General features: G+C 41.8%; 1 protein-coding gene across 1 annotated transcript in view; it reads right to left on the reverse strand.

The window, feature by feature from the left end:
* The window catches only part of cnnm2b (cyclin and CBS domain divalent metal cation transport mediator 2b), a 63,033-nt gene that overhangs the window by 18,950 nt on the left and 28,059 nt on the right, over nucleotides 1-16,024 (reverse strand). Inside the window, exons 2-3 of the mRNA XM_037762586.1 lie at nucleotides 7,384-7,527; nucleotides 4,596-4,733 (exon numbers count right to left, since the gene is read on the reverse strand). Of these exons, the coding sequence (XP_037618514.1) occupies nucleotides 4,596-4,733; nucleotides 7,384-7,527 (282 nt within the window). The remainder of the gene's footprint in view (nucleotides 1-4,595; nucleotides 4,734-7,383; nucleotides 7,528-16,024) is intronic.

The raw sequence follows: 16,024 nt of genomic DNA on the forward strand, positions 1-16,024 counted from the left end.
CATCTGACCTCTCCTCCTGTCCTTGGTCACCCTGATATGTGTAACACATTTGTCGTCTACACCGATGCAAGTTCTACGGGTCTAGGGGCAGTTTTGGCTCAGAGATCGAACACTTCCTCTAGAGAAGAGGTTATCACTTATGGCAGCCGCTCTCTAACAAGGTCAGAGCAAAATTACTCCACGACAGAACGGGAATGTCTGGCTGTGGTGTGGAGTCTGGAGAAATGGAGACACTATCTGGAAGGGAAACCTTTCGTTGTTGTCACTGACCACTCTTCGTTGTTGTGGGTCTTTAACACCAATAAAGCTAGCTCCAGGCTTATACGCTGGGCACTGCGTCTGCAGGAATTTTCTTTTACGATTGAATATCGTAAGGGTAAGTTGAACAACGCACCGGATACTCTGTCGCGGGCCACTGGTCCGGCCTCCCTTGCATTGTACACTCGTTCCCTGACACGGGATGAGAAGTTTGTACCTTTTCCTCTGACTGATGAGGATGTCTGGAAAGCCCAGAGGAGTGATCCAGACATCCAGAAAATATATCAGGCACTGCTCACTGATGACAAACCTGGCGGTGAAGCAGACTCCGGTTTTGTCATTTTGGAGGATACGGTTTACAGGAAAACCAAACATCTTGACCGTGGTGACCTATACCAGGTATATGTTCCACAGTCACTTCGTCCAGTCGTCTTGCATGCATACCACGATAACCCTTTGAGTGGTCATTTTGGACGATATAAGACCCAGCAAAGGATTCGTGAAGTTGCATACTGGCTGAAAATATGGACAGATGTCGCAGAATATGTAAGATCTTGTACTATTTGTCAGAAATATAAACCTGAGTCCAGGAAGCCTGCTGGCTTGCTCCAGCAGACAAAGGTAACGGAGCCATGGGAAATGCTTGGTTTGGACCTCATGGGCCCTCTGCCTCGTAGTTCCCTGGGAAACACCCAATTACTTGTTGTGGTAGATTATTATAGTCGTTGGGTTGAGTTGTTTCCTTTATGTAATGCTACTGCTTCCACAATCAGCAAATGTCTGCGGAAGGACATCTTTACACGTTGGGGTGTCCCAAAACATGTCTTATCAGATCGGGGACCTCAGTTCACATCAGAGGTTTTCAAAGAGTTGTGTGATAGCTGGGGGGTTGTCCATAAACTCACAACTGCCTATCATCCACAGACTAACATGACTGAGCGTATTAACCGCTCACTAAAAAGCATGATAGCTTCGTATGTTGGAGAGAAGCATAAGAGTTGGGATCGTTTCATACCGGAGTTGCGTTTTGCCCTGAACTCCGCAGTCAATGAAGCCACCGGCTTTTCCCCAGCTGAGTTGCTGCTTAGAGGATCTTTGAAGGGACCTTTTGCCAGAGCTTTTGAGCCCTCTTCTCAGGTCCCACGTGCGCTGAAAAATGTCCAAGCTCTGGTAGAGTCCAATCTGGCACAGGCAAAAAGGAAACAGGCTCATACCTACAACAAAAACAGGCGACATGTCACATATGAAATGAAGGCTAGGGTCTGGATGAAAGCCCATCCCGTCTCCAAGGCTTCCAAAAATTACACAGCTAAACTGGCCCCACGATGGATTGGTCCGTACCGCATTGTTGAGCAGGTAGGCCCTGTGAATTACAGGATTGTGCATGAGGACACCGGAAAGGATCTAAGGGTGGTTAATGTGTGTGATTTGAAGGAGTGTCGCCCAACCTCTGTTGAAGTGGAGGCTCAGGAGAGAGAGGCGGTCATGCGCATTTTTCTGGACAGTGACACTAGTGATGAGGATGAATTTATGGGTTTTTTGTGACATTGTATTAAAGGTAAATAACTGTCTAAAGGATGTGTGTAAAACACCTTGGAGGCGGTGTTTATTATATGGGGGAGGGAGTGTGGCAGCTGCCAATTCTCTGGTGTTTGCTGTTGTTTCCCTTTTCCCTGGTGTTTTTTTTGGTTGAGTTGCTGAGTGATTAAAGGGTTATTCAGTTCACCTGTTGCGCAGGGTGTGGGGACTGGCTCTTAAATGATAGTTGAGAGCAGCTTGGTGCATTCCCCTCTTGGCCAATCAGGGTGTAACGACGCCCTTTCTGTAGGGCTTAAAAGAAGAGGGAAACTGCACACCCAGTGTCATTCTGATCTCTCCTTCACTCAATGCAACATGTGTTATCAGCTTTACCAGAAACTCTGGTCTGTTTTGGGCCCTTTTGGGATTCTGTGATCTTTGTGTTTTGTTTGTTGAGAGTGTTGACTCTCCTAGTTGGGGAAACAAGTTAAGTGCCAACCAATTGGGTTACCTGCACTGGGACGTTTAGGTACTATTTGTGCAACGATCTGGCTTGCCTTACAATAGCCTAACGCCTGTAGGCTGTATTTTTGTATTCTATTCATTTGTTGATTTTCAATGAAACCCTTTATACCCATTTCTTTTAGTGTATTTTATTTGGGAAAACTTTAAAGGAGGGTAAAAGGAAAAGCAAAACCAATATTTCAGTTTCCTTAATTGTTTGTTATTATAGAGGCATTTGTTCATTATTGAAGAGGCATTTGTTCATTATTATTATTAAGAAGGCATTTTATTTTATATTATTATGTGGATGGGAACTGTTTTTCAGTCTTCTGACTGAACAACTAAAGTCTGGGGAACTCAGTACCGCCACAATGCCATTGTGCTTTTCCCCTTTCCTTGAGTGTGTTATATAGTTTTTTGTGCATGTAAAAGGTTTGCAAAGTTACAAAGCCCAAAGTCCACACCAAAGGGAGTTACTCTCCCCCACTGAAACACTGCTCCTGAACTGCTCAGAGTGTTTTAGACAGAGGGTGAAAAGAGGTATCAGAAAAATAAAGTGTTTTAACATTAAATCATGTAAACATGTTCTAGTAGAAACCCAAAATACAAGTGTGAACCTGAAAATAAGCATAATAGATCCCCTTTAAAAAAAAGTCAGTCACACCTTCCGCAATGATTGTGATGGACACTCAAACTGTATGATGATGCTTTAAATTATGTGTTTAATAAATTAAAATTAATGTAAATATACTTGGGTTTAACTCTGAGAGATGACCCGTTGTAAGAGCTTTAACAGAGGCCGCTAAGGTCACTAGTTAAATAAAAAGAATGACACACAAGGAAAAAATGAATGGGAAGCTATTCAGTAGAAATGACTGAGAAAAGCATGTTTATGCAAAGATTAAGAGTGTTTATTTTAGAGTCTGACCCATGGGCTGTAATGTATGAAGAAATTTCAATGGAGGGAAAATCATACAAACACCATTCCCTTTATACTATTCTGTATATTTTCTATGGAAGTCATTAGGCTACATTTCAACTAGTGACATGTATTGAGCAAATATCTTGCCACACTAGTGCAGTGGCTCCAGGGATAGCAATGTCGGTCACTTGGTCGGTTGAACAACCACTTTATTCCAAAGGGAAATGTTTCAACAACTATACGATGTTTTGCTAATAAAGCTTGCACAAACAATTAATTCAGATGATGAATCCTAATGACTACCAAGAGGTTCATTCATGTTCCCCATGGACTGAACTGTAATAACTTTGGGGATCCCCTGACTTTTCCTCTAGCGTCCAGCAGGTCAAAGTTTTCCCTTATCCCAATATATATATATGGAATAGGACACAGCCATGAGTTTAGGAACTGCCTTTGTAATAGGAAGATAGGATTTATGCTATCCTATTAAGTTAAGATAGGACAAGCAATTTATAGATATAGAGATATTTTTTCTATAATGAGGCCCATGACCAAAAAACTCATTTGTAACTTTTAAAGACTGTACCCAGATTGTGACTGGTCTGCTTCAACCACCTAATGGGCAAATCAGCTCGTTCAACTGAGCGGCGGTGATATGTGTCAGCTGGCCGCTGGCTCCACCACCAGGAACTAAACTCCCTAATAGCCTTTAGAGGAACTTAATCAACGCTTAGCTGCTAGGTCAAAGTTCTGAAGAAAATCCAGCTGCAATGAGGCATAGGCAACTGCTGCTGCTGCTGCTGCTGCTGCTGCTGCTGTAGTAGTGCTCGGGTATTCTGCAGTCTGTTCAGAAATCCATTTCCCAAGGGAAAGCGGGTGAAATATTTCACATTTTACACTAAGTACGTTGCCTTGTGTGAGAACCCCGGTCATAGGCCAAAAATGCTGGACGTGATGTCACTGAGGAACGCGTGTAAGCAAACAGGGCGGCTGTTTTTAAAGCTGTGAGTTAAGATCTCAACATGTAACCTTCAGTGCACGACACGCAAGCAAATAGATGCCTGCGGGTTTTTTTTCTTTTGGGGATCCGCGCGCAGTCTGCACAGACATCCCGTGCCGCGCTCCTGAGAGGCCTTCCACCTCTTCACACACAAACGAACCAACACGCTTGTTAGTGAGTCCTCACACAACTCATTCCCTCACACACACACATACAAACAACAGATACTCATTCTACACACATACTCACTCCTCCCTACACCCGCTTGTCCAAAAACTCAAAGCCCATATGGGCACATGCACACACAAACAGCTCACACACACACACATTTTCCCCACAGCGAGGGGCTGAGGGCACACTGGGGGAAGTCAAGCAGCAACGCAGCCCACTTGCCTGTTGCTAGGAAACGCAGGGTAGCCAGCAGAAGCTGAGGTGATATTTTAACCTTCATTTCATTGTCGGTAGGCTTGAAGGCTGAGAAATCCTGCTTCCTTTCCCGATGGGTGATTTTCTTCTTTGACTTGTTGTCAGCTGAGGAGGGAAAATGAAAAGTCGAGCGTCAGACACCAACTAAAACTTTTTGTGCAACAGCAGAAGATCGATCCACGCCACCCCCACAGACAGTGAGCTAGTCCTCCCGGGTCATAGGGTGACTAAACTTGAGTTACCCAAAGCTTATTGCTTTTTCCGGAAATGTAGCTGTGGCGTTCTTCTCAGAACTAAAAGAGAGCTATAGGGGGCTACATTGTTAGCTTACCACATTCTTAGCATTACTTAAAGCCATATGTATTAGGGCAACAAATAGACTGGCACTAGTCCATGTCTGCAAGCTTTTACTGATAAACCACCAGAGGTGTAACAGTACAGTCAGCTCATGGTTTGATATGATAGATGAAACATGGTTTTCAGTTTGACAGGGATGAAACTTAAGAAATGTGTAAGTAAAGTGATAATATATGTATATCGTCATATTGCCCAGCCCTATTATACTGTAGGAGATTTTATTAAATGAAAAAATTGGTGTAATATTCTCCAAACACCTCAGCTGGCCACAAACCTTAACGGAAACACTGTTACAAAAATGTAAGATTAGGACATTTTTTTCGCTGCGCCAATCAATATTTTTTATATAAACAATGATCTACATGTAATGTGAAAGGAGTCTCTCGTAGTGATGAACCCACGGTTCCCGAGGCTTCAAAATGGCAGTCCATAAAACAATGGGTGATATCGCGGTGACTACGTTCACTTCTTATAAACAGTCTATGGTTGCATGCAGGTAAACAGTCAGTGAGGAGAGCAAAAGAGGCAGAACGAATTGACCGAAATGCAGTCTCGGAACCCATCAGCTATCGCCTGACGATGATTTAGCTTTATATAAGCTTTTTTTTTATCTGCATTCATATGCAGTGTAAACTGGTTACTTGTTAAACAATCTGGTCTTGGACGTCGTCTCTCAACTCCAGTCGCAACGTCTCAAGTTGCTAATCGGACTGTAAACAATGACCGGCGCACGGAAGAGGAAGTCTTGGCCCGGATATCCGTTATCCATATATTCGCTGGCTACACCAGAACCCCTGAAATGTTGACCGTTGGTCAATGGCAAAACCAAAACAACACCCTGAAAGATGCAGAAGACTCTCCAATGAGCATAGAAAAAAGTACAGGGTCAGGTGGTAATCCTCTGCAGGTTCCCAATGAGTGACACCTTTCACATTACATGTAGTCATTTGATCCTTTGCTAATATAAAAATATTGATTAATGCAGCTTTAAGTATGTTCTTGTATGCATTAAGTATGCAGAAAAGCACCATTCAGAATTAACAACCGATACAATTTTGTTAAAATTAAAATCAATTTTCAGCTCCACAATGCCTGTTCCATTTTTATATCATGATATATTGTGCCATGACCATAAACCACTTGTCAATGGCCTAGCAGCGCTAGTGTTTATTTGAAAGTCCCTGCAAGGTTACAGAAATGTATATTTAGTAGGGCTGTCAATCGATTAGAATATTTCAGCGCGTTTAATCGCATGATTGTCCATAGTTAATCGCGATTAATCGCACAATTTTTATCTGTTCAATATGCACCTTAAAGGAAGATTTGTCAAGTATTTAATACTTGTATCAACATGGGAGTGCTTGCTTTATGCAAATGTATGGATATATTTATTATTAGAAAACAATTAACAACACAAAACAATGACAAATATTGTCCAGAAACCCTCACAGGTACTGCATTTACTGTAGCATAAAAAATATGCTCAAATCATAACATGGCCAAACTGCAGCCCAACAAGCAACAACAGCTGTCAGTGTGTCAGTGTGCTGACTTGACTTTGACTTGCCCCAAAACTGCATGTGATTATCATAAAGTGGGCATGTCTGTAAAGGGGAGACTCGTGGGAACCCATAGAACCCATTTTCATTCACATATCTTGAGGTCAGAGGTCAAGGGACCCTTTTGAATATGGCCATGCCAGTTTTTCCTCGCCAAAATTTTGCATAAGTTTGCAGCGTTATTTAGCCTCCTTATCAACAAGCTAGTATGACATGGTTGGTACCAATGGATTCCTTAGGTTTTCTAGTTTTCATATGATACCAGTACCTAGCTATAAAACTGAGCCTGCTACAACCTCCAAAAGATCTAATAGCGTTCGCAAGTCGCATAATGCTTAAAGAAATAAATGGCGTCAAAACGAATTTGCGTTATTATCGCATTACCCAGATAGCAAAATCAGATTGAAACATTTAAATGTCGTCAAGCAGAAGTATTGAATCTACATTGATGCCAACACTGAAACCAAATTGAAAGCGCTGTTTATGATTGATGTTGAATAAACGTCACTTGGATTCCTTAGGTTTTTTAGTTTCATATATCAGTGTCTTCACTCTGGCTTTAAAACTGAGCCCGCTACAACTTAAAAATCGCAAAATCATATCGTTATTATTATCGTTAACTTTGACAGCCCTAATATTTAGATAATTTTGCTGCATGATTTTGACCCACATTAAGTTGGTTTCAATGGTCATAGTGTAATAGATCTATTAAATAGAGTCCAACTGCTGGGCTTTGATCAGTTTACAGCAGGTCATGGATTATAGACTGGTGCTCTTACTGTGACAGGCTGGAGGGTCTTACAGTCTAAGGGGGTATGCGCTTCAAAAGGGGAACCTACTGTACAAGTCAGTCTCGTCCAGGATCTCCGACTTGATGATTTCTTCAATAACGTCCTCCAGGGTGACAATACCCAGAACCTCGTAGAAAGGGTCTCCCTCGCCCTCATTGTTCACCCGCTGAACTATGGCCAGGTGGGATTTTCCTAGGAAAACATAGACACAAACACAGGTTATATAGTTAGGGTCATATAATGATAAAGGGAGTTCAATATAGGTCAGGCAGGGATGGAGGTATGAGTGAACAAACAGACAGGGACACATGACTATTTCCACTTTGATCCATTTCATAGTGTAGAAGTTGAACGTCACAGATAAATACTTTATATATGGTATTTTATACTACGAAATAATAGGAACAATTAATCACTTGTGTCAGATAGTGTTGAGACTGTCACAACACTGAGGCTACAGCAGTCTGACACTCCAGATCACTCACAGAGCAGGTGACAGACAGTGATTTGTTCTCCGTATCAGTTAAATGACCAGGGATGCGGGACAATGGTAGTTCAAGTGTTAACAGTGCCAGCAGAAACTCAAACAGACAGAGAGACAGACAGACTGACAGTCAAACAGTCCTGAATGTCATCATGCGAGTCCCCTTAGCCCTCCCTCCCTCGACATCTGTGTTCCCAGGACCCTCCTGTGAGCTGTACCAACTGAAAAAAAAGAGAAAAGAAACAAACTGCCGTGTATGCAGAGAATACTGTCAAGCAAAACGCTAAACAAATTCTTTGCCTTTTCTCAGCTTGTGATCATTTAAAAGGAATTTTCCAGAGGCCCAGGCTAATATTAGCCCCTGCAAAATGAAGTTTCCATTCCGCCCCGGCGATATTCTCACCGAGCGAAGGAACAGACCGGGCGAAGCCTCCGCTGTGTGATCAGATTGTCTCGGAATGGGCCGTTTGCATGCAGATACACCTTGGCGTAAATAATGGAGGATGCTTGTGTGTGCGTGTGCATGCGCGTGTGTCAGAGTGTATGGGTGTGCGAGCGACGTGTGTGTGTGTGTGTGTGTGTGTTTGTTTCTGGAGAACACAGGTACATCACTGAGTCAGTGCTCACATGCTGTTTCAGCTAATGTTGGCTGCTTTGCTGCAGGAGAGCACAGACTGAGAGGACCGAGGGCTGATCACCGAGAGTGTTTTATTGCACTGCAGCTCACTGCTTCCTCACAAACGCGATGACACCACACTCATGTGTGCAGTGCACAGAGCCGGAGAGTCTGAATGGGAGAATGTTGTGAGCATTAGATGCAGAATTGATGCTTTCAAGAAATATACTCAGGTTACAGCTGATAGGATGGCAGGGTGAGATCCACAAAGAGAGGTATTAATAATGTAAACACCAGAAATCCACCATTACATATAGTCTGCAAATGGCAGGCTATATTCAAGTGTTATGTTCAAAGTGTGAACAGTGGAGTCTCCCTATTTCTATTAAGATGTCAATGACATCTGGAGCATGTTGCTTTATCACTGAGGGTTGGGTTTAACTAGGACAAACACAAATGGAGCCTTGTGGGTTAAAGCAATCAGGCCTCAGAAGTCCTTGAGCAAGCAATTACTCTAAACTGCCCGGAGAGGGAAAGGCAAATGGAGTGGCCAGCAAAGCACAGTACAGTGAAACAGATCAATGCTCACTTCCTACTTTATAAAAGCATCCTCTTCACTCATGGCAGGTTTATAAACAAAGCTTCCAAATTTAGGTTTTCTCTGCAAAGAATGTCGACCTTAGTGTCAATTCAATCTTGAAAGTGTGAACTGAACATGACAAGTCAGAAAACATGCCAGTGAAGTGAGATAATTAAAAATGATTTGTTTTCAGCAAACTAGTTTCATGATTTTTTTTTTCAGCCAATTAGACTGTTTTCAGGCTATTAAATAGGTGTTATCAGTCACTATAAGCCCCATAGATGTGGGTCAATAGGGGCCTATTACACCCACAAGTAGGTTTTATCATCTATTCACATGGTAGATCACCGAAAGAAGGTCTAAAAGAACAAGACAGCAACCTCTAGCGACCGTGATAATTATGACAGGATCAAAAGCGGAAATCAGGCGCTGTAGTATAGACAGTGTGAAAGTCCATTAGGGGTGGATGACGGAGGACAATGGATGGGCCCAAAACACAAGGTTTTCATCCAGGAGACCGGAGTTTGCATTCCGTGTGAAACCAACAATGTGTAGTTGTCTTTGGAATTATTTTAACCCAAAATACAATCTTTTTCCCTAAACTTAACCTAGTGGTTTTTGTTGCCTAAACCTAAAGAAGTTGTAGTTTTGTTGCCTAATCCTAAAGAAGTTGTAATTTTGTTGCCTAAACCTAAAGAAGTTGTAGTTTTATTGCCTAAACCTAGGTAGTGTAGAGTTAATATTTATAAATACAGAATCTGTAGGCAACGGGACAAGATTTTGGTATCGGAAGCGTTCTGGTTTCCCTTTGTAGTCCGAGTAGCATTGACCATTCCCGTTTGAGCAGGCTTTGGTTGCATGCAGTGGGCAACATCTGGGTCTGAAAAGTGAAGCCAATGCAGAGGTGTCTTAAACTTGCATTCTTTCTAATAGTCAGCAGGGGGCGACTCCTCTGGTTGCTAAAAGAAGTCTGATTGTATAGAAGTCTATGAGAAAATGAGCCTACTTCTCACTTGATTCATTACCTCAGTAAACATTGTAAACATGAGTTTATGGTCTCAATCGCTAGTTTCAAGTCTTCTTCAATACAGCATGATGTTCATTTAGTAAATTATGGTCCCATTTAGAGTCAAATGGACCATAAAGCAGGGGATGCTTTAGGGCGTAGCTACCTTGTGATTGACAGGTCACTACCACGGCGTTTTCCGGTCAGGGAGTTGTCCATGTTTTTGTCTTACAACTTTAACCCTTTCGTGTGTTTTCAGTTCATGAAAATTAATTGTAACATTGTGGTTGCTAAAAATGTCTTTTTCAGCTTTCGGTTGTACTTAGCTCCATCCTCTCGTGTCACTTCTGGTTGCAAAAAAACAAAGTGGCGACAGCCAAAAACCAAGATGGTGACAGCCAAATTGTCAAACTCAAGGCTTCAAAACAGCAGTCCACAAGCCAAAGGGTGATGTCACGGTGACTATGTCCACTTCTTATATAAGGTCTGTATGAGCGAGACTTCCCAAATTAATGTATCATTAAGTGCTCTTTAAACCCATTGTAGAATGGACAAAATAACAGGAAACTGTACTGTACAACACAATGTAACAACATCACAACAACATCACAGACCACAACCTCATGAAATTAAAAGTTAAATCAATACATCTCTGACATAGTCTCGACAAAAAGTGAGCACTGTAATGATTTATTTAAATGTCTTTTGCAGAAATGTAGTATTCGATTGAATATATTGTAAAACTGTTCTTGTTATTATGTCCACCCTTCGTGGCATGACAGGTTCGGCTTTATCAGAGGAACAGCCAATGGGAATGTGTGTCAACGTAACCTCACCTTTCTGACACAAAACGAGGCCCGACCTCCGACCTTTACGTGAGCTGACTCATAAGAGGTGGAGGACATCACTGAGATCACACACAATCTGTTCCGCTCTTTAAGTGGCCATGTGCTCACACTCACCTAACGCACAAATGTAACAGCAGCGAGTCACTTGTTTCACAAGTTAAACTAATCCCATCAGGATGTTTGTTCACATTGAGAACACTTTCCATCACCTCCCTCAACAGAGGAGTTTACTTGGTGTTAACTATGAGAGATGACCCGTTGTAAGACCTTTAACAGAGAACGCTAAGGTCACTAGTAAAAAAAGGAATGACACACAGGGAAAAAAATGAATGGGAAGCTATTCAGTAGAAATGACTGAGAAAAGCATGTTTATGCAAAGTTTAAGAGTGTTTTCTTTAGAGTCTGACCCATGGGCTGTAATGTAAGAAGACATTTCATAAATTCTATAGAAGTGACAGCGAAGGGAAAACCATACAACCACAATTCCCTTTTTACTATTCAGTATATTTTCTTTGGAAGTCATTAGGCTACCTGTTTAACTAGTGACATGTATTGAGCAAATATCTTGCCACACTAGTGCAGTGGCTCCAGGGATAGCAATGTCGGTCACTTGGTCGGTTTAACGACCACTTTGTTCCAAAGTGAAATATTTCAACAACTATAGGATGTTTTGCTATTAAAGCTTGTACAAACAATTCATGGTGCCCAGAGGATGAAGTCTACTATTGTTGGTAATCCTCTGACTTTTCCGCTAGCGTTCAGCAGGTCAAAGTTTTCCCTTATCAACATGGGAATTGTCAAATACATGTATGCTTGCTTTATGCCAATGTATGCATTTATTATTAGAAATTAACAACACAAAACAATGACAAATCTTGTCCAGAAACCCTCACAGGTACTGCATTTAGCAGAGGAAAATATGCTCAAATCATACCATGGCAAACACAAGCCCAACAGGCAACAACAGCTGTCAGTGTGTCAGTGTGCTGACTTGACTATGACTTGCCCCAAACTACATGTGATTATCATAAAGTGGGCATGTCTGTAAAGGGGAGACTTGTAGGTACCCATAGAACTAATTTTCATTCACACATCTTGAGGTCAGAGGTGAAGGGACAAATCCAGTTTATCCTGGATTTAGCGTGTGTGTGTGTGTGTTCAATATATATACATTCATGGTTTCTGATGTTGGTGATCCCCTGACTTTTCCTCTAGTGCTAACATTAGTTGACACTTTTTGTTCGGAGTGAATTGTTTGACAACTATTGGATGGATTTCCATGAAATTTCTTACAAACATTCATATCTCCCTCAGCATGAATTGTAATCACTTTGTGCTCCCCTGATTTCTCATCTAGTGCCATCATCAGGTACAATTTTACTGGTTCATGACCAAACACATGCAGAACTAATGGCATTCCCATCAACCTCAGTTGTACTTTGTGTTCAGTGTTAACTAACAAATGTTAGCATACTAACATGCTAACCTAAGTTGAAACCATGGTAAATATTACCTGCTAAACATCAGCATGTTAATATTGTCGGTGTTAGCATTTAGCTCGAAGCACTACTGAGCCTAAGTACAGTCTCACAGACCTGCTAGCAGGGCTGTGAACTTTTAGTCTTGACATGAACAAGACTAAACGTCAGTAGGATTCATCCTCTGGGGAACATGAATGGCTGTACACAATTTCATGGCAATCCATTTAACAGTTGTTGAGATAGTATAGTTTGGACTAAAGCAGCAGGCCGACAGACATACATAGCTATCCCTAGAGCCATGCTGCAAGACATGCAGATAGACAGATACATATAAAACTTCCAATTTGTAGTTATCAGGCACGACAGTGACGCCGGTATTGTTTTCACCTTGTGAGTCTGTGTGTGAGTCATCATGACAAAATGTGGTCCTGGAGACACAGAGGTGGTTTTGAGTACTTTGCCAGGTGTTTATATTTCCGTCTGTGGACAGATTTTATCACCACGATAGCGTCGCAACCATGCAAGATACAGTCACAAAACTTTGCAGGTGTGTAGTTGAGATCAAAATGAAAGACGCTTTCAAAGACGGGTGTGGTCCGAGCAAGGGCGCCGAAAGTAGGGGGGTAGGAAATGGGAAGGTGCCCTTCCCCACTTTACGACCCTGGTCTGATTTGGTGTCACGGCTGGCGTGATCCCATCGCAAGATGGTCTCTAGTTTATTTTTATTTTTTCCCCTCCACACTATTTTATCATTTCTTGTAGGATGCTGATCAGTGTTATGTATCGTATAACATATGCCAGTGGTAGCTGCGCAATGTAACAGTCAACTAGGGAGTGGAGCATATCGGACTACAGTGTATATTATGAATATTAATCTTATTATACAGTATATGACTTACTTAACATTAGCAAGAAGCAAAACAGACATCAGAGTTGAGAATCATACAGTAAAATTCTCACATGCTTTTCAAGGTGGATGGATAGATAGATTTGGATACTTTCTTGCTCTAAATACACAAACATTTATTCACAGACACTTTTGTCTGTAGCGGCTTACAAAAAGTGCATTGAAAATTCAAATCAGCTTGATCAACTGACCTTTATGAGCACCACAAGATTCTAAATGATGGTAGTTTCAAGTGGCACTATTTTATGGTAATGAAGATCTAAAAGTTGCCAATTTACGAGCACTGTACCCATGTAAACTCCTCTTCTGGTGTTTTTGTCTAAAGTCTATCTAAAGTCTATTCCTGTCTCTGTCAATGCCACACACACACACACAAACACACACACACACACACACACACACACACACTTGTTTTTCGCACAGTAGCTCCACTCCAAATCATTTTGTCTCGCAGTCCCACAAGATGAGTGCATACTTTCCAGTTTCCCACAAAGACAAAATACCACACAAGCAACAGAAAAAATGCAGCTTCTGTCTTCCATAAATATATTACGAGACAATGACAGCCTGTTTATTCATAGCTCCTTAGCTGCTGTTATGGCAGTGGGTTTTGTGAGGGAGGGGACTGGAGGTAGAACGGGGAGGCTGACCCTCTGGACTATCTGGAGCCTGGAACTTGGCAGCGGGCCACGGGGAGAGCGTGTCCTTGCGAGGACCAGTCGTCTGGGGTCCTATAAGCCACCACTGCTGCCTGACATCTGGGGCTGTCTAGCTGGGCTGAGGCTGAATGCATGCTGGGTAGTCCAGCACACATGCACACTGCACACATCAGGGTCGGGGGGTCAATTCACTTTCGATTTCATCCATTAAGGAAGCATGTTTTCTTGGGCCAGAGACTGAAATTCATTCATGAAAAGTCATTAGTAAAAGGCTCTCATGAGCAATTTCTGAAACATTTCTGAGAATAATGGTTGTGTCATTAGACCTGTAAATGGCAGTTTCAGTCTAAGTAAAGACACACACACATACACAAACACACAGGATTATTTTGTTTCCCCCTAACAACAAAGCATCAGATGACTCAGGTACCAGGAAGTGTTTAATCTCACCGAGGAGAGAGTCAGGGGCCACACCGCAAATTGTGTGCATTAAAACACTGACTGCGTAAGGATGACGATGCACAGCAATAGATCTCTTCTCCACAGGTAGATCTCCATTTTAGAAATTACTGAGGTCACCCCCTTAATAGTTGAAAAAATGTTAACCTGCTGGTGGCGCTACAGGAAATCACCAAACTCATCCTTTGGGGACCATGAATGTGGTACAAAATTTGTTTGAAATCCATGTAATGTTTGTTAGATATTTGAGTCGGGAGACACGCTGCTAGCATGGCTTTCAATCGATTAAAATATTTAATCGCGATTAATCGCATGATTGTCTGTCGTTAATCGCAAACTAGTCGCACATTTTTTATCTGTTGAAAATGTACCTTAAAGCGAGATTTCTCAAGTATTTAATACTCTTATCAAAATGGGAGTGGGCAAATATGCTTGCTTTATGCAAATGTATGTATATATTTATTATTGGAAATCAATTAACAACACAAAACAATGACACATATTGTCCAGAAACCCTCACAGGTACTGCATTTAGCATTAAAATATGCTCAAATCATAACATGGCAACCTCAAGCCCAACAGGCAACAACAGCTGTCAGTGTGTCAGTGTGCTGACTTGACTATGACTTGCCCCAAACTGCATGTGATTATCATAAAGTGGGCATGTCTGTAAAGGTGAGACTCGTGGGTACCCATAGAACCCATTTTCATTCACATATCTCCTCCTTCACTACAAGCTAGTATGACATGGTAGTTGCAACATAGACGATGGATTCTTTAGGTTTTCTAGTTTCATATGATGCCAGTATCTTCACTCTAGCTTTAAAACTGAGCCTGTTACAACCTCCGAAATATCAAAAAGCGGCCGAACCCGACGGCAGTGGCCCGTCGGATTTTTAAGAGGTTAATTAAAAATTGCAAGTTGTGTAAATGCGTTAAAGAAATTAGTGGTAACGTGTTATTATCGCGTTAACTTAGACAGCCCCACTAAAAATATTGATATAAGCCTTTAAAATTCCCACCATGAGTAACTTCAAATTATATAATGTAAACTAGACTTCAGGTCCCTTAATGAAAGGAAAAAAACATGACCTGTGCCCCCAATGATAGGTAACCAAGTACACTCTCTGAAGATACAGATTGATTTAATTACCTTATAATGACCAGTGTGCCAACGTTTCTGTCACCACAGTAACAAATACTGTGGACAATACTTAACTGAGGATACAACAATTCAAGCATCAATATTTTCAGTGGGCTCATTTTACCCTGTAGATTGACAAAAGCCCAAATTAAAAGCACTCCAACTCTTGATAGCTGCATTGGGCCAAACCAACAATTCATCCATCCATCCATCCATCCATTCATTCATTCATCCGTCAATCCAAAGCCAAGCCTGAGAACCTCGACTCAGGCCTTCAGAGACTGAGCCGTGTGCTCTTTTCCACCATTCCCAGCTTATTTATGGAATGCAGCTTTGTCATATTTTTCCATAGCGCAATTTCCCCCTATAAATAGGCCCGTAAGGCTTGGAGAGTTGGGGTGGGAGTATGAGGGGTCAGTATCTGTTGTGGACACTCATCATTGCCCCCCTCCCTCTCTTGCTCTCCCCCTATTTTTCCAAATATTTGAGCACTGACAAATATAGT

Source organism: Sebastes umbrosus, chromosome 3, assembly GCF_015220745.1.
Source record: "Sebastes umbrosus isolate fSebUmb1 chromosome 3, fSebUmb1.pri, whole genome shotgun sequence".
NCBI classification, from domain to species: domain Eukaryota; kingdom Metazoa; phylum Chordata; class Actinopteri; order Perciformes; family Sebastidae; genus Sebastes; species Sebastes umbrosus.